The 26,598-nt window shown below is 35.8% G+C and overlaps 2 protein-coding genes across 6 annotated transcripts; both read right to left on the bottom strand.

The window, feature by feature from the left end:
• On the bottom strand, positions 11,257 to 14,492 carry LOC104778188 (acyl-protein thioesterase 2-like). Of its 5 annotated transcripts, none has more exons than XM_019243964.1 (9): positions 14,476 to 14,492; positions 13,318 to 13,429; positions 12,690 to 12,726; positions 12,528 to 12,597; positions 12,330 to 12,434; positions 12,092 to 12,242; positions 11,890 to 11,972; positions 11,693 to 11,786; positions 11,257 to 11,594 (listed from the first exon to the last, which is right to left on the bottom strand). In XM_019243964.1, exons 3-9 carry the CDS (start codon positions 12,711 to 12,713, stop codon positions 11,510 to 11,512), a joined length of 612 nt encoding a protein of 203 aa, XP_019099509.1. In that variant the 5' UTR covers positions 12,714 to 12,726; positions 13,318 to 13,429; positions 14,476 to 14,492; the 3' UTR covers positions 11,257 to 11,509. The 5 variants fall into 5 exon arrangements, with proteins under 5 accessions (XP_019099509.1, XP_010500882.1, XP_010500881.1 ...); XM_010502580.2 differs by lacking the exon at positions 14,476 to 14,492 and adding an exon at positions 14,206 to 14,337 and having other exon boundaries at positions 11,890 to 11,963; XM_010502579.2 differs by lacking the exon at positions 14,476 to 14,492 and adding an exon at positions 14,206 to 14,337.
• On the bottom strand, positions 18,956 to 20,983 carry LOC104779329 (cytochrome c oxidase subunit 5b-1, mitochondrial-like). The gene is made up of 6 exons (XM_019243968.1): positions 20,862 to 20,983; positions 20,530 to 20,615; positions 20,383 to 20,433; positions 19,557 to 19,623; positions 19,366 to 19,445; positions 18,956 to 19,279 (listed from the first exon to the last, which is right to left on the bottom strand). The coding sequence occupies exons 2-6, from the start codon at positions 20,578 to 20,580 to the stop codon at positions 19,214 to 19,216; spliced, it is 315 nt and encodes a 104-aa protein (XP_019099513.1). The 5' UTR covers positions 20,581 to 20,615; positions 20,862 to 20,983; the 3' UTR covers positions 18,956 to 19,213.

Consider the following 26,598-nt stretch of genomic DNA (forward strand, 5'->3'; position numbering starts at 1 on the left):
TTTTTTTTTTTTTTTGAACCAGAACCAGAGAAGCCAATGTTTTGATGAGAAGAGGTTTCACTAGAGATGAAAGATATAAGAGAAGGCAAGGGAAGAACATTGTGTATTTATAAAAGAAATGAGTGTTTTTTTTTTTTTTTTTAAATCAAGAAAGGAGCCTTATGAAAGAAAAATATTAATATTAAAAGTTGACAAAATCACACCTTTTAGAAAAGTTGGATGGATGGCAAATATCCTATACTAAATCGGGTGGAACACAATTTATATCATAACAAAGTTTCACACTCAGAGGCATAATCTATTTAAAGTAGTTAACAATATTTTGTTTACTTAGTATTTGTTTGATGTTGACCAAAAAAAAGTATTTGTTTGATTGGTCTACAATATAAATTAAAGAGTCAAAAACCAAAACAACATATTTGGGTGGAACACAATCCAATAATCTATAAAACATCATATGAATAAAAGAAAGGAAAACCATTTTTAGGTAAATTGACATCTCATCAAAGTTGCATGTCTAGGTAATTATATAACTTAGATCTTATATAGTAATTAGTTTTGTTTAAATGTAGTTTATATAATATAATATTCATATATGTATTAATTATTATGAACAAAAAATGAGAAATTTAAAAATGAATGTAGTATATTGTATGATAGTTTTGTTCTCCAATTCCTTTCTCTTCGCAGTGGTGAGCATTATTGACCTTAGAGTTGGAAATTATTTGTGAGCCATAAGCGAACATCATTGATTACTTGGAAAGATATTGGATAATGATCCCTACACAAGGCATAACCCCAAAATTAGATTCAGAAGTAGTAAAATTAAATCAAATAAAAAAGTGAAGTTAATTTCATGTTTAGAGACCCGTCGTTTGGTAGAAATGTAACTGGAAATCCAGCCGTGCTAAGAGTCTGAGCACATGTGAATCCAAATTGGAAGGGAACTACACTATCAGCTGTGAAACACACAGAGAAAACAAAAAAAAAAGGATAATTAAAAAGAATCAGCATCCTCTTGGAATTGATATCTAAATTGTAATGTAGATCTGTAGATGACAATATGCACATACAATTTCCGTGTGTAAGTAAGATTGGTAACGATGGAGCAAGACTTGGGGACCCATAATTATATGTCATGTTTTGAAGTAAGTTTCTGCAAGATTGATTTAGGTTAGGCACTAGTGAGATTCACCAACTGGGAAATGGATATCTTTTATTCTCTTCTCTTCTCTTCTTCTTTCCCCGTCTGTAATCTTCTGTTTCTGTTTCTTTCTCTAGCTAAGGCTAGCCTTCCCTCTCTTTCTGTATCTTACTACTAGAATGGTTATGTAGGCTCCTTTGTAATCGATTTATAATTCAAGAAAATCCTTTAACAAAAAAAAAAGATTGATTTAGGTTTATACCACGTCTAAAATTTTTGTAACTTAAGTTTTCTTACAAATACTGACGTTACGGTTTAAAACGAGCCTACCTCCAAGCGGGAAGCCAGCCATTGATTCCAACCATAAATCGTAGGGGTATATTTGGCATTCCTGTGATATAAGAAGACACATAGTAGAGACCTACCGCTGCACCCAAGCCGAAACCTCCTAGTCCTATCATGACTATCAAAACCAATTGGATTAATAGATTTGATATAAAAATTTGATGCATACTATAAAACTAAGCATGCTATGTTTTGAATGTTGATGATTATGGGTTACCATCGTTTGGTTCATATTGTAGAAGGCTAATAACAAATGAAGAAACAAAATTTAAAGAATCTGTATCTTCTTCCATGTTCTCAGAAATTTCGCTGACATCGGCCCCTAAAATTTTATATACAATGCATGCTATTAGTTTTTAATTTAAATTTTAGAAGACATTAATTAATACTAGTGTCTTTCTGAAGTTTGAAGCCAACTAGTATATCTTACAAGCAGTAGTTTCTGTTCCACCGAATAAAGTAATGGGACGTATTGGAGCAGTCGGACAAATCCATTTTACCTATGCATAAAAATCATAAATTCTAATTAGAAATTTCAATTGAGTTTCTGTTTGACAAAAAGTAGAAAACATTTATATGGCAAAATTTAACATCTGCATGGACGTACATTTGGAAGATTCATTCGACGTGCAAAATTACCTCAGCTGCATGCAGAAAGAATAGACATATATAGAGTGATCAGAGATACACTTCAAGTACAGAGAAAACACGATTTTACGTATATATAACTTTAGTGAAGTGAGAACATAAGAAATGAAATTTATGTGAAATGGTACAACAAAGAAAAGTTATTAATTATTCTTGTTAAGTCACCAATATTTTAATACTAAAAAGGAAATAAAGTTATATACAAATAACACTTCAAATCAAATCATAATATTTGTAGAACATGTCAAAGTCAACTTTTAAAAATACTTTTCAGTTGAAAATTGTCCAAAAATGTTTATAAATTACTCTATTAGTAGAAGATGTCACTTGTTTTAAACTTTTGTTATAACGAAATAGGTTACTTAGATACTTGAAAAAAAAGAATCATATTTATATATAAATAAAATAAAAAGTAAAGTATGTGATTGTGTACTCGTTGCAATTCTCCCCGATGTCGTGAAGCCAGAGTATAGTGGCCTTGTGAACTTCTGTTGGCCATACAATTTCACAGTCTCCATAATCAGTACTATCTATACATATTGTAAAAGTTTAATATATCAATTCTAATCAGAGAAGTAACTACAGAAAAATAAATTTGAACAATTAATGAAGAAGGAAAAACATACGAAAAGCCATGTTTTTGATAAAATAATCACTTTCTTCAAAGAACTTTTAGCTAGAGATGGAGATTTTAAGAGGAAGGTATTGTGTATTTATAATCAAAGGAGTGTTAAGATATAAAATCTTATCATTAAAAGTTGGGTGCATGAAAAAATATTGTTTAACAAAAAAAAATCATCTTATTATGATAGCAGATTCTCTTTTGACACTCTATTCTTGCAACATGTGTTATTTTCTCTTGTGTATTTATTTCAATTAACTTTTTATGACATACATTATCTTATTTATATTTAAGACAAAATATAATTTGATATTATCAATTATAAGATGTTTAATCTATTTTTAATTTGTGTAATATATTGTCCTAAAATAATGATTTTTCTTTTTCTCTAAGAAGTTGTCATTTGGCAATCTCTTCTTGCAACATGTGTCATTTTCTCTTTAATATTTTTAGTCTATTTTTTTCAATTAACTTTATATGATATACATTATTTTATTTATATTTATATTTAAGACAAAATATAATTTGATATTATACATTATAAGTTGTTCAACTTATTCTTTAATTTGTTTTGCTTGTAATTCCTAATAGATATTATTAGCTACATTAACAATTAATATTTGAAAAATTATAAATGTAAGTATTTATGAACCTTCTCACATATTTTATTAAATTTCATATTCTATCACATATTTTGTAACTCTCATATTAATTTGATTAGGTTTAAATTTCTATCATATATTTATAGTTATATTGACTAAAATAATAAATGTATTTTTGGGGAATCTTCTCACATATTTTACTAAATTTCAAATTATATCACATATATTGTAACTCTCATATTATGATCATATACATCTTTAAGCTACTAAATTTCATTTACTTATGTTATATGTTGACACTTTTGTAACTTCAATAGTATTATTAATATTGTAATAAATAACTAATAACAATTAGAAACATAATAAATATTAAAATATGTTAATATGTGTTTATTACATTTTGTAACTCTCATATAGCTTATATGACTCCTTATAAATATAAATTGATATAAGGATTAGTGAATTAACTACCTAATTAAATAATGAATTTATAATAGGCTTCTAACTCCAATTTTCCTCATAACAAAAAGACACACATCTCAATAACCCTCATATCTCAAACCTCACATATATTTGTAAATTCTATAATTTTTTTTATTTAACCAACATTATCTTAGTGTATTTCTTTATTTTTGTATAATAAAGTAAAGTTTTCTTAATCTTATAGTTAAAAAACTGACAATAGCCACTCATTCCTCACAAAATTATATACGCAAAAAATATCTTGACATTTTAGCAATTTCCTTTTTGAAATATCTTGACATTTTAATAATGTCTTTTTTGATATATCTTGACATTTTAGTAAAGTTTTCGACCTGACCCGTTTTTTTTTAATAAATAATAAGTTCTAATAATAATATAAATAAATACTCTACAGCTAGTAAGGTTCTCGACCCGACCCGTTTTTTGTTGGTTGATTATTGATTGTTGGTTGATGGTTAGAGACAATCAATAATCAACCAACAAAAAACCAGGACTCTGCATCGACAAACACCAACCATGCATCGACCGACACCAACCATGCATCGACCGACACTAACTGGGGTTGCATCGACCAACACAAGCTTGCATCGACCGACAGAAGGTTCACTTGCATTGACCGACACTCACACTGCATCGACCGATGCATGCTCGACATTACGCGAAAACCCTAATTGCATCGACCGACGCCTCCACATGGCATCGACCGATGCTCCTAGGTCAATCTGTGGCGTCCTCGCATTGCATCGATCGACAAACAAAGTGCATCGCACATGCCGAACATCGTTTCCCCCGAAGCTTCTCACAAAGTCCAAAATATCATTCTAACATGCCACACAACACATAAACAAGCAGATCAAAGAAATCTCCAGCTTAGATAAGCCATGGTCATGCAATTACCTTTTCCACGTAAGATTCTGAGCCACAAACAAGCAAGAACACGCTCCTAGGAAGCTCCTGCAACAATCTAAGCTACATATCTCTACAGAAACGTCTCCAAATCACCAAGAATCCTCAAGAACACTCAAAAACACATTTCTCTCCTTCTTTTCTCTCAAAAGCGGCTCAACATGACTAATGAGACAAAAACTCGACTTAAGGGTTTTTCCCTAACCCTAAACACAACGTTTTACTTAAGTCAAAACGCACAAACGAGACCTTGCATCGACCAATGCACCTCTAAACCAGGATTCCGGTTTGCAGATGTTACAATTCTCCCCCACCAACATAGATTCTTCCTCGAATCTCGAACAACCATCAGTCAAGGACTCCTGTGCAACCGTCTCTACAGCCCCCACTCCTCCGACCGATCTACGAAAGGTCACCTCTAGGCGATAAACTCTCGTTCCATGCATTATTTTGTCTCGACTTTTGGACTTTCTTTTACTCATAGGCCTAAACCTTGTGTTTTTATTGGCTCATCATCAGGCTGAAGTCTGCATGCCATAACATTGGCTCCTCATTGGGTCTAAGCCCGCATGCCATAACACATAAGGAAGTCAAATACTCATCTCTCGAGTTGCCACCCTACAGCGCGCCCCCGGATCATCATCCAAAGTCGATATACCAACCATACTCTCAAGCCACAAAGCCTTAGAATATGACAGTACTAGGAGAACCGAAGTCCCCTAAGAGTCGTGAGCAAACAATTCTGAACACGTCTGAGCCCTATCCCCATCCAGGTTTCCTTCCTGTGACTCGTGTAGAACAAACACAATGCCCCACCAGCCACATATCCCCTCACTGGAATACCTCATGACCACGAAAGGATCATCTCAATGCCCCACAGGCCGCCACATGGTCAAAAAAATGTTCTAAACAGGACCACCACAAAGGCCAAACAAATATCCTAAACAGGACCGCCACAAAGGCCAAACAAATGTCCTAAACAGGACGGCCACGAAGGCCAACAATCGTCCTAAACAGGACCGTCACAAAGACCGCTCGTCCCGTAGAACCGTCACGAAGACCACTCGTCCCGAAGGACCGTCACAAAGACCACTTGTCCCGAAGGACCGTCACGAAGATCACTTGTCTCGAAGGACCGTCACGAAGACCATACATCCCGAAGAACCGCCTAAATAGGCAACATTGGCTAAACAGCCCGCCACAAAGGCCACACAATTGGCTAAACAGCCCACCACAAAGGCCACACAATGTCTAAACAGCCCGCCACATAGGCCACACAATGGCAAACAGCCCGCCACAAAGGCCACACACGTCTAATCACCCCGCCACAAAGGCCACACAATGGCTAAACAGCACGCCACAAAGGCTACACAATCCTCTCAAAGGCTCACAACCACTAAAAATAGACAAATTCTAACACACATAAAACTTTCCATTTTTAAAACTTTCCACTTTTAGAAACTTTCCTTCTTAACCACGGCTCCGGGAACTTCATATCCCGAACACTACCTCGTCTTGTTACTTAGTCGCACAACCAACCACCCCTAAGCGACCAAGTAAAAAAGAGAGATGGGTTGGAATACTCCATTCCCGCTCCAGCCACAAACTACAACTGGGACAAGGATAGACAAGTTCAAGTCGCGACCTGCTTCTCGAACCACTTCTTGAACCGTGCCTTTATCCTCACCTCTGGCTCCCAAGTCTGCTCCTCAACACAATCACAGTCCCAAAGGACTCTCATCAAAGGAATCTTCTACTTCCAAAGTTCCTTGATCCTCCTCTCGAGAATCCTCACTGGTCTCGCCTCCAATGTCATGTTAGGCTGAAGATCCTGAGTAATCTTAGCCAACAACTGATCATCGTCACGGAGACACTCACGGAGACACTTTCACAACATAGACACATAGAAAAATTTGTGGAACGCATGCATAACCTCAGGTAACTCCAGTCTATATGCAACCGGTCCTACCCACTCAATCACTCTAAACGGACCCATATACCTCGGACTCAACTTAGTCTCTGTCAATGACCTGTTCGGACCCCGCAACAAGGCCATCTTGAGGTACACTCTATCTCCCACCTGAAACTCAAGATCTCTCCACCTCCTATCGGCATAACTCCTCTGCCGATCCTGAGTTTCATTTATGTTCAAGTTGAGAACCCGAATCTTCTCTGAGGTCTCCTGAACAAAATCTGCCCGTACATGCTCCTCTCCCCCACCTGAGTCCAGCATAACGGTGTACGACACGACTTCCCATACAAAGCCTCATAAGGACTCATCCCAATACTCGCCTGGTAACTGTTGTTATAAGCAAACTCTACTAAGCTCAGGTGATCTGCCCAATGGCCACCCCAATCCAGCACACACATCCTCAGCAAATCCTCCAACGTCTGGATCGTCCTCTCTGACTGCCCATCTGTCTGAGGATGATAAGCTGATACAAGACTCGGTGGTGAGTCTTATACCGGGATAGAGATGATGGCTTCACAAGCTGGCAGTCACTTCTCTCTTGTGAAGGAAAGATGGCCGATGATGTAGATCTGACACAATGGCGGTCGCTTCTCTCGTGTGGGATTGGTAAAAGGGGAAGTGCTGGCGGATTGAAGTACACCACAGAGATGTGATTGGTCTCTGATACAATACACGAACTCAGCCTTGTGGAATCTTACACACAAGACAAAGAACAAGCTTATTCTCTCAAGAACATTTAAAGAGAAGAAGTAAGAAAATTCAGCGTTTTATTAATATCAAAGGTGAAAAATCGTACAACTGCTGCAGGAGGACTTTATAAGAGTACTTCAGCTAGCTCTAAGGCCGAAAATAAATGCAAAATAATGCAACAAAGGAAAGCAAATAAAATCAAACACAAACCATTGTTTTTGGAAAGTAAATAAACTAATAAAAGAAAATACTAAAGCAAACTTGATCTCTCTTGATGAGCACGCCTTCTAGCCGTTGTTGGGGTTGGTGGAACTTGCAAGGATCGAAAATATTTAATAGGACTTACCTGGATGCGATCAAGGTCCAATAGACGTTCTCTAAACCACTTCTTGTACTAGTCGATGAACTACTTCAGGGTTCTTGTCTTGTACTGGCTTGTTGGCTTGTTTACTGAAGTAGGGGTCTTCCTCTAGAGTATCTTGATCAGCCTCTTGATGCTCGTTCANAGGATGATAAGCTGATACAAGACTCGGTGGTGAGTCTTATACCGGGATAGAGATGATGGCTTCACAAGCTGGCAGTCACTTCTCTCTTGTGAAGGAAAGATGGCCGATGATGTAGATCTGACACAATGGCGGTCGCTTCTCTCGTGTGGGATTGGTAAAAGGGGAAGTGCTGGCGGATTGAAGTACACCACAGAGATGTGATTGGTCTCTGATACAATACACGAACTCAGCCTTGTGGAATCTTACACACAAGACAAAGAACAAGCTTATTCTCTCAAGAACATTTAAAGAGAAGAAGTAAGAAAATTCAGCGTTTTATTAATATCAAAGGTGAAAAATCGTACAACTGCTGCAGGAGGACTTTATAAGAGTACTTCAGCTAGCTCTAAGGCCGAAAATAAATGCAAAATAATGCAACAAAGGAAAGCAAATAAAATCAAACACAAACCATTGTTTTTGGAAAGTAAATAAACTAATAAAAGAAAATACTAAAGCAAACTTGATCTCTCTTGATGAGCACGCCTTCTAGCCGTTGTTGGGGTTGGTGGAACTTGCAAGGATCGAAAATATTTAATAGGACTTACCTGGATGCGATCAAGGTCCAATAGACGTTCTCTAAACCACTTCTTGTACTAGTCGATGAACTACTTCAGGGTTCTTGTCTTGTACTGGCTTGTTGGCTTGTTTACTGAAGTAGGGGTCTTCCTCTAGAGTATCTTGATCAGCCTCTTGATGCTCGTTCATGTCCTCTATGTCTTGATCTTGATCTTCACTATCTTGATCGGAGGTGTAGCTTGTATCACACGTCTCTTGCAGATCCAATGTCTTCTCTTGGATTCTTGAGGTTACTTGACCTGCCAAAAGAGGTTTCATACCTGGGGAACTGGTTTGATCCAGGCTCATTTGGGTGAAGGCTTCAACAAGCTCTTCCTCAGCAATGTGGTCATCTCGGCTGTGGCGGCATGATGGTGGTACAAACCAGTTGACGTCCTTCAGCCCTAGGGAGCTTACAATGTCTTGAACAGCTAGGTTAAACCTCTTCCTTAGCTGTTTAGCCTTTGATCGTGTCACAGGGCCTTCTCGCACTTCTGGTACAGGATGTGGTACATGATCTGGTTCAACGGTTTGGGCGGTAGGGTTGATGTCCGCATCATAAGCTGTACTCATATGCACCTTAGTGCCCATATCTGCCTGAAATGCCCTCCAGAACACCGAAGTGAACTTAGAATCCCTAGCATACACAATGCTCATTGGCACCCTATGCAACCTGACTATCTCCTTCACATACTTCTTAGCCAAGACCGCTGTTTCATCAGTCTTCTTCATGGCCAGAAAATGTGCCGACTTAGTCAACCGGTCCACAATGACGCAAATAGCATCAAACGTCATGGGTATTATCTGCTGAACAATCCGCTTTTTTTTTTAAACGCACATTAACACTTTTTCTTCTGATTGGTTGTACTTGTGCGGTTTTTATTACTTTTTTTTGAAAACCGCAAATTATCTGCCTCCATTCACTTCCAATGTTTGATTGGTAAAAAATATATTTGCAGTGCGGATTTGGTATTATTTTATTCATAACTAATATAATAATATACTATAAATATATATTATAAATAAACATTAAAAACAAATATGTCATATTTTATATTTAGAGATGTAATTTTTTTCTTTATTGTTAGTGAAATTGTATTTTAATTTATTATTTATGAACTTTAAAACACAAAATTTATTTTGAATTAATCATGTAAATTTTTGTTCATTAAAATATCAAAAATAGTGAAAAGGTACATTTAAAAAGTAAATGATTTATGAATGATTTTAACAGTTTAAATTAAGAAACATGTTTGAAATGGAGACATTTTTAAAAATATAATATGTTGATTATTGTTTTATTAATCATAAATTAAATAAATGTTTTTTACTGTACTTGGTGCGTTTTTCGAAACAATCCGCTGGGTATTTGGTGGTGTGATAAACAAAGGCGGTCCATTGTGTATTATCATGGTTTAAAAAACGCAAATGAGTTGCTTTCATTTTTTTGGAAAAACGCAAACTATTGGAAGAAAACTATGATTGGTAATATTAACTAGTGTTTTGCTTTTATATATTGAAATACGCAATTTACCTCCTATGACAGCTAATGATGAGTAAAAAAGCACAAAAAAATATATGTAGCAAATAGGTGACTTATTATTATGTTATTAAATTTGGTTGTCATTTTGAAATATTGGAAGAGTGGTCAGGTAACATCCGCGAACCAAAATGTGCATTTTGGGGATGGGTGTCGATCGACACCAAGGGTGGTGCCGGTCGACACCAATATTTTCTGGTTCAACCAGATTGACTTAGTTTTCGATTTGGGTCGGTTTGGTTTAAGGAAAACCATTGAACCGTGATATTTAAGTGGGAGGACGACCTAGGTCGTGCCTTCGTTTGTTTTTGGCCGCTGTTAGAGAGAAAGAGAGGAGAAAGCGTTCTTGGAAGAGTTTGTGAGATTTCTTGATTGTTTCTTGACTGTGGGAGTGAAGATCTAGGGCTGGAGACGTGTTAGAAGCTTGCTAGGAGGGTTGGATTCGTCATGGTTGCACTACAAGAAAATGTCACATATATAGCGTCCGGAAAACGTTATAACAGGAAAGCATAGCGTTATGACAAACGCTATGTCTGCGCCCGTTATAATAGATATGGCACTTTACATAGCGGTTTTACCTTATGCTATATTAGTTATTTTTTATATTGCGTTTTCGTTATTGCTATTGTAAACTTTATAATAGCAATTAATCTTCGTTATTATTTATTGTTTCATAGCATTTGTTTTGTATTATTATTTTGATTGTACCCCAGATTTTGTTTTTTTATATTAATTAGCTCTGTTATATTTTGCTTATTAGAAACTTCCTGCAAAGAGGTGAGTGCATGACCATGGCTGATCAAAGCCTGAGATTTCCTTTGTCTTGATTGTTTGTTGTTGTTTGTGGTGTTTTTCTTATTTGTTATGGTTGCTATAGGGTTTCTACGGATTCATAAGGCTTTGGGACTGAGTTTTGGACGGATTGGAGGTGATGGGAAGCGAGATTCGACTCTTGGCTTCGAGCGGATCGCGGTTGCAGAGTCAGTGTCGATCGACACTAGGTGGGTGTCGGTCGACACCAAAAATCAACATCGATCAACACTTTTGGGTAGTGTCGATTGACACCAATGCTAGTGTCGGTCGACACCTCCCTTTTAGTGAAAACGATACTTGTTTCCTACTTGTATTAGTTATTTGACGGAATCAACCAATGTGACTAATGTGGGTGCACTTAATACAGCAATTAAGAAGTCACTGAGAGAACTTGGAAAACATAAAACCACCTTTTATTCAAGATCAAGAATCTAACATGGACAAAAGAACAAACGACAAAAGAAATCACAAAGGAAAAAAACGAACCCTGAACAAACATATATACCCTCAACCCCAAGAAACCCAACCATTATACATACTAGTATCTCAAGTCTACACTAATTTCTTTGCGCTCCCAGTTTTTATTTGTTCTTATGGTCGACCGTATCGCCTATATAGCTAGATGCACCTTAGTTTGTAAAATATTAGCGTGAGCCCTCAAGCCCGAGCCTCGTTGTAAGCCAGTGAACAACCTCATCCATTTCTTTGGGAACAGTATAGTGACCAAGTCTGCACATTAGCACATACAATCCCAAAACTCCTTATAAGTATGTCTTAAAAAATGATTAAATCAAATCAAATTTTTGTGTTCATTGATGTTTAATTACCCTTCGTATGGTTTAAACATGGCTTGTCGAAATCCAGCCATGCCAAGAGACTGCGCAGATTTCTCTCCAAACCTATAAGGAACCACATCATCGGCTGTGACACACACAAAAATCGGTAAAGGTCAGGTTAGCGTGTACATTACTAAACGGGAAAACTTTATATATATATTTTACAAAGCGACTTGTTTTTCACATACAAGTCCCATGCGTAAGTATGATTGGTAACGATGCGGCACGCCTTGCAGCCTCATATGAACATTCAATTTTCCCTCTTAAGATCCTACAAATTTAAGTTAGGCTTCTACCAGTAAAAACAAAAAGAAAGAAAGACTATGCAGCATTAAGGTAAAATTTAAAGAACAAAAGTTTGTATAACAAAAGGGCTTGAAGAGTCATTACTTCCAACCAGGAAGCCAGCCGCTGAGCCCTACAACAGCTCGTAGGTTAATAGGATAAGCATGGCCAGTTCCATAACGTCCAAGAGCATAACAAGTCGCGGAGTAGAGAGATATCGCTGCTCCCATGCTAACCCCGCCTATGCCCACTTGAACTGTCAAAAATCACAAGAGAAAGTCAATGCTTAGCTTTAATTAATGCATTTTGAAAAATCAGGTTTAGATGAATTTGGATTATTTACCATCTGCTGGTTCAGCGGACAAAAGATTAGCAATATGTGAAGCTGAGGCATCTAAACCTTCCAAATCATCATGACCGTCTTCAGAAATTTCCCCAACGTCAAACCCTGATTATGTAACTACCGTTTAATTCAATTTTTCCAGTTTCTAGACAAGAAAGAATGATTGTTGAAGTTTTCAAGCGAATGAACTGATCTTACAAGCAGTGCAGGTAAATCCACCAAGACTTGAAACAGGACGCGAAGGAGCGGTTGGACAAATCCATTTTACCTGTGCAACAGCATTTATGTTTTTATTAGAAACTTCAACATAATGTAATGTGACCCAAAAAGATTAACAGAACATGTTTAGCAGACTCATACATTTGGAAGACGCAAGCTTTCCATTAGCTGAGATGAGCTGTAGCAAAAAACAAAGACATTGGTGAGAAACGCATATATGGATGTTTCAAATAGAGTTTGTTCTGATTAATACACAAAACATGGAATATCCTTTTCAGTATGAGAGATGGGACGAGAAAATTCTCTACCAGCATTAGAAACTAAGTGAGGCTAGTGGTCCCTCAAAGCCATGAATAAGGTATATACAACCTTTTTTTTTCAGATTACAAACTTTAATGTAACTTAACTGAAGACATTTTGAGAGGAAAGAAAATATTAAATATTTATTTGAGGCGCCACAACATTTTAATACAAACTTTAAAGAGAGCAAAAAAAAAAAGTTGCATAAATAAAATTTGTAGGTGAAAATTGGTATTAGAGAACATGCCAAAAAATAACTTTCGAAAACCTTTTTTCTTTTTTTTTCCATTTAAACACCAAAAAGTTGAAGCTTATGAAAAAAAAAAGAAAAAAAAAAAGTTGAAGCACCATGCAAGAGTCTAAGCTTCAAGAGGTTACTTTGATAGATTAATTCTTCTATGACACACACACACACACACACACAAAATGAACCATAATATATACAAAGAAGCCATGTCAAGAGTGTTACCTAGACCCATTGTCACCAAGACCGTGAAGCCAGACCAGAGTGGCTTGATGCTTTCCTTTCGGCCTCACAACATAAGTCCTTCCAAATTCGTACCCCCTTGCATTTCTACTACCTTCAAAGATTTTACCAAATACAGAGTCACAAACAAGTTTCAAGCAAAAGAATATCTTTGTTTTTTTAAAGAGATAACAAGAGAAACTTCAAGCCAAATCCCAGATTAATCTCTGGAATCTATCTTATGGTTAAAAATTGTTCACAAGAATCACTAACATTTCAAGATAATATTAACATGAACAATCAAGAAGAGAAAAAAAAATAAACAAACCAGAACCCATGCTTTGATGAGAATAACTCATTTGTTGTTTAAGTGTACCGACTCCTCTAAAGGTTTTGTAGTTTATCTTCTGAGAGAGCTTTCAAGTTTCAAAATACAAACAAGTGATGATGCTAAATATATGAGAAGGCAACGGGTATATATACACCAAATTAAAGGGTTGATGTGGAAATGTGGAATAAAAGAAAAAAAGTGAATCTGAATCATTCACAATAGGATGCTTCAATGTGTACAACAGCTAACCAAAACTACTAGAAAAGGAATGAAAGAAGAAAACCATAGACGTATAGAGGATGCATCCGTGGGAAAGGAGTGCTTATATAAGTTTAAAGAAATTAAAATTAGGCATTTTTTATAAACAAGAAAACAAATAAATCTTTTTGGGATATAGGGAAAAAAAAAAAAATTAAAACCACATCAGAGAGCTAGCGGTAATAAGAAACAGAGAGAGAATCGATGCCTTGTGGGCAGTGGTGGAGGAAAAAAAAAACAACAATTTAACTTTTGCGCCTATAAGAATATTAATTCTATATATAAACAATACACATTTTTACCTGAAACATCAAGGCATAATCCAGAATTGTAAAAGAAGACAAACTTCATATACAGTTCAATCATTTATTTCTGAAAATAAAATAAAATTAGATGATTGATTGATACCCATTAACCAGAAAGCTCAAATTCTAAACTTTGTAAGAAAATCTTGCAAACAAAAACTAAGTTTTGATTAAGGGTTTTGTTTTATCTAAGGATACTGGATATATAATAAAGATTTGGATCTACCTAAATGATGGCAAGTATTGAAAAAAATGTAAGAGACCAACCTGGATTTTTCAGGTGGGGTGAAGAAGATACTGAAGAAAAAGACACAAATCTTTTTGATCAATTTCAACGCTTTGCTCATTGTAATGTTCTGTTTGTCATTGATAATGGTTATTGCCCTGTGCCCACCAGTAGATTCAAATCTTTTGGGTTTCTTTGTACCGGTGAGTCAAGGACTGAGGAGCCCCATTTCGCACAAATGTATTAAAATAATTCACAAAAAAAAAATAGTTTGTTAATTTTCGTAAATGGTTCGTTTCTTAAAATTTATTATTATAAATATTTTAAAAAATCAGTTTGTAGTATGATTTTTAATATTTATGTTAATAAATTTTAAGAACGAACCATTTAAGAGAATTGAATTTCTACTACAAAGCTTGAATCGAATACACAACCGATAACAATGATTTTAATTTATTTTTAATGATAATTAATAAACAGGTATGAAAACAAAAAAAAAATAACAAAAAATAAGAATAATGTGGATCATGCATTTTAATTGCATGTAATATATTTTAAGATAAATTATATCCTTTATGTAAACCAGATTTTGAAGACATTAAACAGTAATTTTGAAGTTCCAACAGCCAAATATTTGAAAGTAGGTATGCACAGTTCATAACGAATCTCTTATATATTAAAAGAGAAGCATTCTCACACATACTTCTTTATGCGTTTTTGGAATCACTTTCCAAACTTTACAACATCCTTTCGGATTACATGGGAAAACATTACATAGATCTATTGTAAATATTTTATATATATATATATATACACATATTGTAATCTCAATACTTTCATCATAGATATATGTCAGTCGTTAAAAGTGGTATAAATTAACAAGTAGATTAACATGTACAAAACCAAGATTACTTTTTATATTGCATTGGTATTATTTGAGTTACCAATCATAGCTCATGTCTATTTTCCTGTAACCCTTGCTACATCTGTGATTATGCCGAAAACAATTCACCAATTTCCAATGGTTATCTATATCTGTTTTTGGTTTGAATTTTCTATTTTACATTTAGCGTATAACTTTGAAGAGATATGATTTAGTATTTATAGTATAAGATTAAAAGCATGATGCTATTTTAGTATTTTTAGAAATTTAGAAATAATGTAAAAAATTTAAAACGAAAAGTTATTTTTATGCAATTTGTGAAAATTTTCCTTTTTTAACATGCACACTTCATAATTATAAACTTATAAATGTATATATTTAAATTATTTTCAAGGTATATATAAATAATATCATGTACAATTCATAAATAATTTAATGAAAAATTTATTTTATATACAAAATATTTGATTTTATAACTCACGCATCGCGTGGTAACTTTCTAGTATTTTATATTATAAGCTTTAAAATTATGAAATCCAAACTTTAACCCAACATGATAAACCCAAAACATTTTGCAATAGCATATATTTAAGCTCTACATTTTCTTTTTCACAAAAATAAACTCTAACTTTACAATAAAATCACAACTGTAATTTACATCTTGTCAATAGAGATAATATCAAAAGTTAGTTTTTTATAATCCTTAAAAACCCTTTTATACGTAGTAAAACTTAATAAAAGTTAGTTCTTATACTTTCCCAAGAATTCATCTATCACACACACTTATAATCTTTATTTCCTACATAACTGATCATTAAAATATATGAAAAGGAGAAGTTTTTGTAGAGGTGACCTGAAAAGAGAATAATGGGAAAGGTGAGTGGGTCTGAGCACATGCACCACAATGCATGTGTCACCTATAGTATCCACTCTTCATGGCCCAATCACCCATCATTTCAATTTTCCCAAATTTTATAGATTGATAAAACTTTGAAGCTTGTGGGTCAGTACAAGAACTTATTCTAATCGAAATCAGAAATTGTAATTGTAATGGAAGTGCTTGTTTGGTCTTTTATTATATTTCTTTAGTCGCAAAAATCTCTTAGAGATTTACGGAATGATTACTATATCTGAACATATGGTTCTAAATATGATAGTCGTCAGCTCTGAAAATAATTATAGAAATGGACTTGGTTGACTAAAATTATAGTGAACAAACAGTCAAACACTAGTGGAATACGACATTAAACTTTTTTGCATAAAGATGGCGATGCCGTATATCAGATTAATAATATTTTCTTACAAAGGTGAAACAATCTGCAATTTAATATATTTGTACAGTGCAAACATTTTTTTTTCGTATTATCGTTAATTAGTCAACTCTGTTTATACCCCCGCCATTATCTTACGAAAAAAATAATAACTTCAGTTGGGGTGTAGAATCAGCCGAAATAATAAAAGTTGAGTTAAACGTTTATTTAAGTTTATATTCTAACATAATTAAAAATATTTTGTTGGAAATTGCTTTAAATTTGATATAACAGATGAGAGATGCGTTCCGCACTACAATGCTCTAAACTCGTTAATGGTATCTTAAAGGTGTATAGTGTTTGCTTGTTCGCAGGTTTAAAGGGCTAATTAAGGCCATTGTACGTAAGTTTATGCGTTTCAATTATGCTGATTAATTAGGATGAAACTCTTATCTTATTATATAGTTAAAGACGTACACTATGTATCTCTATATGTATCAAAACTTCACATATTACTAAGATTTTCTTTGAAATGATAGATTAAGAAATGGGTGTTGCGCGTGTCGAATTAAGACACATGATAGATTTAGAACTGCAGTTGTGTGATTTTACATTAATTAAGAGTAATTACCTTTATTATGCTAAGTATATGTCTTAATTGCCTTTATTGAGTAGACTTTAGTGAACCAAAATAAGGTAGCTAGGGTTCCTACAATTGTTTCTGCTTAATTAGTTTTTAGACCAATTTTATAAACTTATCCAAAATAAATAATGTTATTATTTAAGCACACACGAGAGATTAGAGAACTATATTAATCTAAAGTACTCTAGTGATTTAACTCTTCTGCATCTTTGTCTTATTACTTAGATAAAATCGTCTACGTAGATTAACAAAAAAAAAAGACAGCACAGACAGCACAACAACTAAATATGTGTTTCGAGCAATGCTATTAGACCAACACATTACCGTGTTAGGGTAAAAACTTTCTAAAGATTCATATGAACAAAATAAATAAAGGTTCATGTATGAAAAGGATGGTTAATAATGAGGGCAAGCTGTGTAGACCTTTAAAGGTATGGGGATTTGTCTGAAATAGAAAGGGAATAGAAACTCGAACGTTCGTTTTCTTGAGATTTTTTTTTTTAAGCATTTTTAAATATTTGGTAGAATCGATTCTATAATGACATTTTTATATTTTCTTGGTAGGTTTTGTTTTGGGTTCATACGGTGGCAAAAAAAAAAGTTTTAATTGAAAATCTTTTTACCAAAACTGTTTATTTTTCTTACATATATTTTAGTTTCTTACATGAACAAACACATTTTGCGTAGAGAAACTATTGAGATAACTCAAGATCGAATGAACGTTACTCGTGTTAGATAGAAAAAAATGATCATTAAATTTATATACATACAATTTAAACAAAATCTTTGTATATGGCCAAATTAACCCTTTTGTTGTGTGTGTGGTGGCACATTGGTATTAGATTTAGGGTCAAAGACAAAAACTCGTTACGGTTATGGGTTTAATTTCATTCGTGAGTCACTTGGTTGCGTTGGTTTCGGCCCGGATATTTTGTGAAAACATTTGTTCACCCCACAATTAGTCGGAAGCTTCCGAAAAAAATGTCTTTGATTCAATTGTTTTTAGCCTTAGAAAACAACATATAGCGAAGAAGCTTTAGGAATACATCTTTGTAGTATTGGAGAATAAAAACGGCTTTTTGATGTTAACGTCGTATGTTATTGTTTACATATTCCCTTTTTTGGGTATTATTATAAGAGTTTTTTTTTTTGGATGTTTGTTTAATAAGTACTTCACCAATTAAGGAAATCGAGTTTCTTCCTTTATATATTATTGTTTGGTTCGGGCATCTTCGTTCCCTTGTCTTATTCCCAAAAAAATAAAAAATGTAACACCGAATCTGGCTTCATTGCATAACACCGATACTAGAGAGGTGTTTATTGTTAGAATTTTCGAACGGTGCATAAACAACACAAGTATAATATTTTGTGAACGTATGAATATCTTTTTCCGAGACGGTTTACAGTATTCCATTATACACAATTACACATACGTTATTTCTTTCTCCATATTTTTTTTTGTTTTTGTTACTTTCTATCATACAATATACATATCAAAAACCAAATATTATATAGAACCCTTAAAAAAGTTCTTGGATGTAGACTTGGTTTTTGATATGATTAGAATGTGCTACACTAAAAGGAATGATAATAATTTAAGGCCAAAATGTCAAGCGAATCAACGACAGCCGTATTAGCTAATTGGCTGTTATATGATAATCGGTAGGTCGGCATGACCGACAAGCCAATTAGGGGGTGAAGAACATACTCTAGGCATTTTTCACCACAAAAACATTCACACCGTGAACACCAAAAACAACTATATGTTATAATTCAAAAAGAGAGGAATGATTCTGACTCGGGAGAATCATTCATAAAAACAAAAGTCTCAAGAGTTTTTTTTTAACGCAAAAAGAGTTAGAGAGCCTAGAGGCAAATAAAAGTGGTGGTGTCCTCTCGAGAATCAAAAAAACATATCCCAGTGTTTTCACCAACGAGATATATTTATTCCACTCACACTAATATAGAAGAAAATATTTTGCGGTTGAGTAAAAAGACTCGAATCAATGGTGGTGGTCTTCATCGTCACCGTGACCATCTGGTGGTCCGCCTGGACCAACCACTTCGAGCTGCCAAACGAAACAACATCAACAAAATTCATCTCTTGCAATTTGGATTAAAAAATTCTAAGTCTTAAAGAGTGTTGAAAGCCAACCTCGAAGTATTGAGAGCACACTGGACATTCAAATGACTTTCCTTTCTCTAGCCAGAACCATACTACGTCGTGTTCATCCTCTGCAGTTTCAGGAGATAAAAGAACATGATTGGTAAATGGATCAAACAACCATCAGCGACCAAATGACTAAGCAAAACTACTTCGAAAATGCCATCAAAATGATAACTTACCGCCTTCACCACCAGGGCATCCGACAATTCTCTTGTCATAGTAAGACTTTACGACAGCGGGAGATTCCTGGAAATTATAGATTTCGAAATCAAGAGGTTACCAAGAATTTGTCATAATAGTAAACTCAATGACCTCCAAATTACAGTATGCTAAAATATGTATCAGTCAATATTATGTTAAAAATACAGAATTTGTCACATATTGTTGAAGTACTAATTAAACAAACATTCAAAAATTACCAAGAATCTGTCATAATAGAACATAACATATATCGAGATTATGTTTAAAATACAGTATGCAACCGTAACAAATCATTTAGATGATCGCACCAAATATAAGCACATATATAGGTATCTAAATTAGGCACATAACTGACTTTAGAATTTTCGTCATTATCATATAAGAAAAGCAGTCATGAATAGTGAGGTAACCAAATCACACCATTCGAAACAACGTTACTTCTAATGAATATATCATCAGGTCAGCAATCAAGTATCAAAGTAAAAAAGGCTTACTTGACCTACCACAGCACGATGGTTCAAAATCAAGTCACTAACTTTAAAGCAGTTCTTCCAGAATATTAATTATCTAAACTACATAACATGAGAACGAGGTTATCAGAAAAATGCCCCGCAAAGACTAATAATAGTTGGAGGTCAGTTGAGAAAAGGTATACAAAAGACTCAAAACCAAACCCCCTGAAGACCAGAGTATACAAGTTGATCCAAGTATGTGCAAAAACAAGCCAGAACAAATTCAAAGAGAATAACCCAGACATTAAGTTTACACGCTTATTGATTCCTGATGGTCTACAAATCGACTAACCTTAGTACCAAAAGGACCTTCAGGGAAGTCGATATCAAGCAGCCTCCTTCCCTATAAACAGAGAACCATAAAAAAAAAAACTAAGTGTGTCTGCTCAAAAGCTTAAATTGCATATATATATATGCAGAAACATAAGTAGTAAATGACCTCAAGTTCAGCTTCAAGCTCCTCTCTCTCATGTCCAGTTGCGATAGGCATTACATCCTGTACATTATTCTTCTTCACAGATGTCTCTGCTTGCAAAAAATACAAAAACGTAATAATAACACCTTCAGTACTTACAGAGAACAACTAAATCTATGAAACTATTGGAAAGATAAAACCATCTTAAGCAAAAGCATTTAGTTATTCAGAATCGATGTTGACATTCGCATTAACTATCACTGTTCAATCCACCAGACACGGATATAAAAGCAATCAACGCAAAGATCTGATAACGAACAACAAGAGAGAAAAATGCTAGTTAATAATAATAGTACCTGATTCGGAGCTGAAATGGATGATCGGGTGGTGGAGAGATGGAGACCAACGGGCTTGGAGACGACGAATAAAGAAGCAGCGGCGGCGGCGGCGGAATCGGCTGCTGTTGCTAGGGTTTTGAGATGAGAAGAGACGATTCTTCTCCACATGGTGGTGATGAAAGGGCGTTTGATGGCGTAGTTTGTGTGATCTCAGGTCACCACTTCAACGACGCTTCTCTCTTCGGCGAAATGGCGCAGCCCCTTGGGGAGAATTGTTCAATCGCGGTTGACTTGACACGTGTGGATAATTGACACGTGCGAAATTGAGTCCCAACGACTCACGAAACTGTGCATGATGAGAGATTTTGGATTGAGAATTTTCTACAAGGTACAATGAAAAAATTTTCCCAAGTTGAATTGTAGTTTGTTTAAGTTCAGTGGAAATTCACTTTTTGAACTTTGATTAGTGTTATATCTCCCTCAAAAATCTAATTTGACTCAGACCTGGCAAATATTGGGAGAGTTAGTCGGGCAAGTATTGGAAGTGGCTTTCGATCCTGATCAGCCTCAACTTCAGGAGTTTGTGCGAGTTAAAGTTCTCTTTGATGTTGCCAAGCCTCTAAGAAGATCTAAAATAATCAATCTGCCAAAAGGAGGGTCCACTGAAGTTAGATTCCAATATGAACGTATTCAGAAGAGGTGCTATAATTGTCAGCGGCTCACTCACGAACGTGATTACTGTCCTCTACTCATAAAGGAAAGAGAAGAGGCATTTGATGCTAGGAGTTTAGGTATTCCGTTGGAAAAAAAAAAGAAAAAACCTCTGGTGATCAAAGAATCGGATCCCTTGTTTGGGGTTTTGCGGGAAGATCAGGTAGGGATGGACGCGACTACTGGTCGCCCCAAGATAGCAGCTGATGTTCTAGAAGGGATGAGACAATATTTACTGGTTGCTGATGAGACAGAAAAGATGTTGCGAAGGGATAAAGTAATAAAATCAGTAAGTGATGTTGAAAAAGACCCCATTCTCCAGAAATCTGTTCTTCGTCTAGAGCCTCTTCCTTTAGTTCATTCAGATGTTAATAAAGATAAAGGATTGGTTTTCAATTACGAGAATGTCGAGATTAACTTGGAGACTCAGGAAGAGTAAGTAGAGAACCACAGCGGATGGTGATGCAGAACTCAGTTGACGCGAGTTCATCGTGGAATCTTGAGACTTTTTCTCATGCGTCCCTTGAAGAATCTGCAAGCTTTCTAGCTCTTTCTCAGCCTTTTCAGGTTAATCCGACGGTTTTCAGAACTGGCTCTTCTGGAGCTGGTTCTTCCGGGATTAAACCAAAAAAGCTTACACCAAGGAAAAGACCTTCTAAAAGTGTTAGAAAAGCAAAACCAATGGAGATTTCTAGAGCGGGAGATCTCCAAAAGCTGGAGCTCAGGTTAGATACTGGTACTCCGGAGAAACGAAAAGCAGTTGATGAGGGATCAAACGCTGCGAAGTCTACTAAGTTTAATCCCTTAGAGGTAATCCCACAAGAGGGATTGCCTAAAACGCAATGAGCATAATAAGCTGGAATTGTCAAGGCTTGGGATGGTCTCAAGACTTGACAATTCAATATCTCAAGGAAATGCGTAAAAAACATTTTCCTGAGATCTTGTTCTTGATGGAAACAATGCACAGTAGGGATGTTCTAGTAGATTTACAAGTTTGGCTTGGTTATGAGAGGGTGTACACAGTTGAACCAATTGGAAAAAGCGGTGGTCTAGCCTTTTTCATCAAAAGTGGAGTTCAGGTTGATTTCAAGTTTGTAGATAAAAACCTGATGGATCTACAAGTACAGTTTGGAGCGTTTTATTTCTTTGTATCTTGTGTATATGGCGATCCTATTTTCAAAAAACGAAAAGAAAAGTGGGAAAGGTTGAGTAGAATTGGAGTAGGAAGAAAATAAAGTTGGTGTGTTCTGGGTGAGTTCAATGACATTCTTCACAATGGGGAAAAACTAGGAGGTCCCAGAAGATGTGACTCAAATTTCAAACCTTTCTCTGAGATGCTGGAGGCTTGTGACATGATGCAACTCTCAAGTAAAAGAAATCAATACACTTGGGCAGGGAAGAGGTATGACTTATGGATTCAAAGTCGTCTGGATAGGGCTTTTGGTAACAAGGATTGGTTTTCCCACTTTCCAGCTTCAAATCAACGGTTTTTGGATATGAGAGGTTCCGATCATAGGCCTGTTTTAGTAAAGTTATTGGACTCTCAGGAGGAGTATCGAGGGCAGTTCAGGTTTGACAGGAGATTGCTTTTGAAGCCTAATGTAGAGGCTGCTATTGTTCAAGCTTGGGGTTCTCCTTCTTCAGGTTTGTCAGACAAAGTTTCTCAACGGTTAAGAAAGTGTAGAAAGGCTTTAAGTTCTTCGAAAAAAAGCAATTGCCTAAATGCAAAGGACTCTATTACTCGTATATAAACAAAACTAGAAGCTGAGCAATCTTCTCACTTTCCAAGGAGGTTGGTTGTTAGTGGTCTTATAAGGGACTTGGCAAAGGCTTACAGAGAAGAAGAAAACTTTTGGAGGCAAAGAAGCAGGTTTCAATGGTTAAGAAGTGGTGATAGAAATTCAAGGTTCTTTCACGCCTCAGTTAAGAATAATCATCACAGATTAAGAATTGAGTTTCTTCTTGACAAATTTGGAGTTGCACAGAAATCTGAAGCTGCTAAAGGTGCGGTTGCTTCTGATTATTTTCAAAATTTGTTTACCTCTTCCAATCCGATGCCTTTTTCCTCCTGGTTTTCTGACTTCCCATCAAAGGTAACTCAAGCCATGAATGAAGATTTGGTGAAGGAAGTTACTAAAGAGGAGATTAAAGAAGCTATGTTCTCTATAAAACCGTCAAGCGCACCCGGTCCAGATGGTATGTCTGCCCTGTTCTTTCAACACTATTTGGAAATAGTAGGAGATCAAGTGGTAAAAGAAGTTTTGCTTTTCTTTGAGGAAGGAACATTCCCGGAAGAATGGAATTACACTCACCTGTGTCTGTTACCCAAAATTCCTCATCAATCTGTCTATCAGCCTATGTTCGGTTCTTTACAAAGTGATTTCCAAAATCATGGTAAAAAGAATGCAACCCCTGCTTCCGCACATCGTTTCAGAGTACCAGACGGCCTTTGTTACACACAGATTGATCTCCGACAACATTCTGATTGCTCATGAAATAGTGCATAGCCTAAATACCATTCCTAAGATCTCAACAGAATACATGACCATCAAATCAGACATGTCAAAAGCCTTTGATAGAGTGGAATGGAGTTATCTAAGGTCTCTACTTCTGGCTTTGGGATTTCACACTAAATGGGTCAACTGGATAATGTTTTGTGTCTCCTCGATGACATTCTCGGTTCTTATAAATGATCATCCGCATGGATTAATCAAACCTCAAAGGGGTCTTAGGCAAGGTGATCCCTTATCACCTTTCTTATTCGTGCTTTGTTTAGAAGGGTTATCTCACCTCCTCAACAAGGCCCAAGCTGAAGGAAGAATTACTGGAATCAGACTGCATGAAGAAGGTCATGTTCTCCATCATCTTTTATTCGCCGATGACAGCCTTTTTATGTGAAAAGCTTCCTTGGAACAAGCTTCTGAGTTGCATGCTATGCTTGTTGCTTATGGTAAAGTCACTGGTCAAGAAATAAATCAAGCCAAATCATCAATTTCTTTTGGATTCAAGGTTCCGGAGATGACCAAGCTTGCTATCCAGAATAAGCTGGGGATTTTTAACGAAGGAGGGGCTGGTAAGTATTTGGGATTACCTGAATGTTTCAGTGGTTCTAAGGTGGAAATGTTGAGTTATATCAAGCACAGGCTCAGCTCAAAGGTTTCGGGTTGGCATGCTCAAAAGCTATCGATGGGTGGAAAGGAAATCATGATCAAATCAGTAGCCATGGCCATGCCAGTTTTTGCGATGTCATAATTTAAGTTGCCAAAGTCCACTTGCGTAAATCTGTCAAGTGCAATAGCAAACTTCTGGTGGAACTCCAATGAATATCAGCGTAATATACATTGGATTAGTTGGGAAAAATTATGTCTATCCAAAGACTATGGAGGTATGGGATTCAGAGATCTTAGACTGTTCAATCAAGCCTTACTGGCAAAGCAAGCATGGAGATTGCTCCAGGAACCAAACTGTCTCTTTTCTAAGTTGATGAAATCAAGATGCTATCCAAATGATATGTTACGGTTTCGACTCACTTTGACCCTGTTTATTTGATAGTTTTGTAGTTGTTTGAGTCCTTTTCAGGTTATAATAAGAGGCTAGGAAGCTAAAAGCAAGGATTGGAACAGCAGGAGCAATCGGAGCAGAAAGGAGTTGAATTGGAGCAGAAAAGCTGATTTTAGACGCAGGAGCACATGCTCCCGATTTCCGAGCACATGCTCCCAACTCTACGGTTTCATGACGACACGTGGCAAGCATCTAGGCGCCGATTCCCTGCCTAATTCCCCTTATTTTAGGCGATCCTTTGTGAGAGAAAGAGGGCTGAGATCGCTTTTTAATAGGAAGATTTGAATTTGGATTCTTTTCTTATTTTTCTCTACTTGTATGTTATTTAACCTAGGGTTTTTAGGAGAGAATATACTACCTTTTCTTTTTGGTTTTTGAGCGACGTTTTGTGAGGGAGAGGAAGAGCGGCTACGTTAGAGAAGCGATTCTGAACCCTTGTGATTTATATATTTTTATGCTATTGAATTTCTCATCTATGTTGACTATTCAATTCTCTATGTCTGAGTAGTTTTCTTTGCTAGATTAGGGGTTTCAAAGGGGTTTCATGGGTTAGCAACAGAACACAAATAGGGCTTTATATAATCGATTGTCTTCACTATTGTTAGACTTAATGCTTAGGTTGATTTGATCACCCAATCTATGATTCTAGGTTTATCTATTCATCAAAAGTGTAATAGGTTGCTAGAAAAGACATTAGTGGGCAAATTATCCTAGACCTGCGAAAGTTGATGTGTAGGTGATTTGTGAACTTATCATTCCTGTTCTTTAATGCTTGTCTGCGATTCTGGGCTCAAACGACAGTTTAGGGTTTATGGACCGCCGAGCATGTGCTCCGGATGTCTGAGCACGTGCTCCGCGTTTCCGCACAGAATCGATCAGATAGAGTTATTGATACCACGACAGTGGATCAGTTTATATTTATGTTTGAGTTCTAGACTGGTACTTAATCTATGCCCTGAATAGTTGTTTAGTTGCTATCTCTGAAATTCCCGAGAATTACCCCTGATCTAGTGTTTTGCTTATTGCCTTTTTATACCGTTTTAATCGCGTTACTGTTACCAAACAAACCCAACCTTGAATTGTCTTAGCTTGAAATTGAACCAATAGAACCATAGAGTAAAACTTGGTCTTCGTGGGATTCGACCCCTAAGTACTACTTCTTTGTTGTGCACTTGCAGTAGGAAAATAGGGTTTAAAACTATGTGTATCACCAAACTCTCCATTTTAATCTGCAACTTTGGGTAACAGACCCTCATTTGGATGGAGAAGCCTTCTCTTTGGTAGAGAACTTTTGCCGAAAGGTTTAAAAAGCAGAGTTGGCAATGGAGCCTCAATTAATGTTTGGTTAGACCCGTGGGTGGAGGATGGAGAGATGAGATCTCCTTGGATAAAAAATGCATTGATTGATATAAATCTCAATGTAAAAGATCTCATCGATTTTGAGAGAAGAGATTGGGATGTGCAGAAATTAGAATATCATTTC

The sequence above is a fragment of the Camelina sativa genome, chromosome 3 (genome assembly GCF_000633955.1).
Source record: "Camelina sativa cultivar DH55 chromosome 3, Cs, whole genome shotgun sequence".
Lineage (NCBI taxonomy): Eukaryota > Viridiplantae > Streptophyta > Magnoliopsida > Brassicales > Brassicaceae > Camelina > Camelina sativa.

Coding starts and splice junctions, on each gene's coding strand:
- LOC104778188 (XM_010502579.2), bottom strand. CDS start 14,269: ATGATTGAACTGTATATGAAGTTTGTCTTCTTTTACAATTCTGGATTA. Junction 12,435..12,527: donor TGGATTTACCTGCACTGCTT/GTAAGATCAGTT, acceptor TTACATAATCAG/GGTTTGACGTTGGGGAAATT. Junction 12,243..12,329: donor GTCCGCTGAACCAGCAGATG/GTAAATAATCCA, acceptor GATTTTTGACAG/TTCAAGTGGGCATAGGCGGG.
- LOC104779329 (XM_019243968.1), bottom strand. CDS start 20,580: ATGCCTATCGCAACTGGACATGAGAGAGAGGAGCTTGAAGCTGAACTT. Junction 19,446..19,556: donor ATGCCCTGGTGGTGAAGGCG/GTAAGTTATCAT, acceptor CTGAAACTGCAG/AGGATGAACACGACGTAGTA. Junction 19,280..19,365: donor TGTGCTCTCAATACTTCGAG/GTTGGCTTTCAA, acceptor TTCGTTTGGCAG/CTCGAAGTGGTTGGTCCAGG.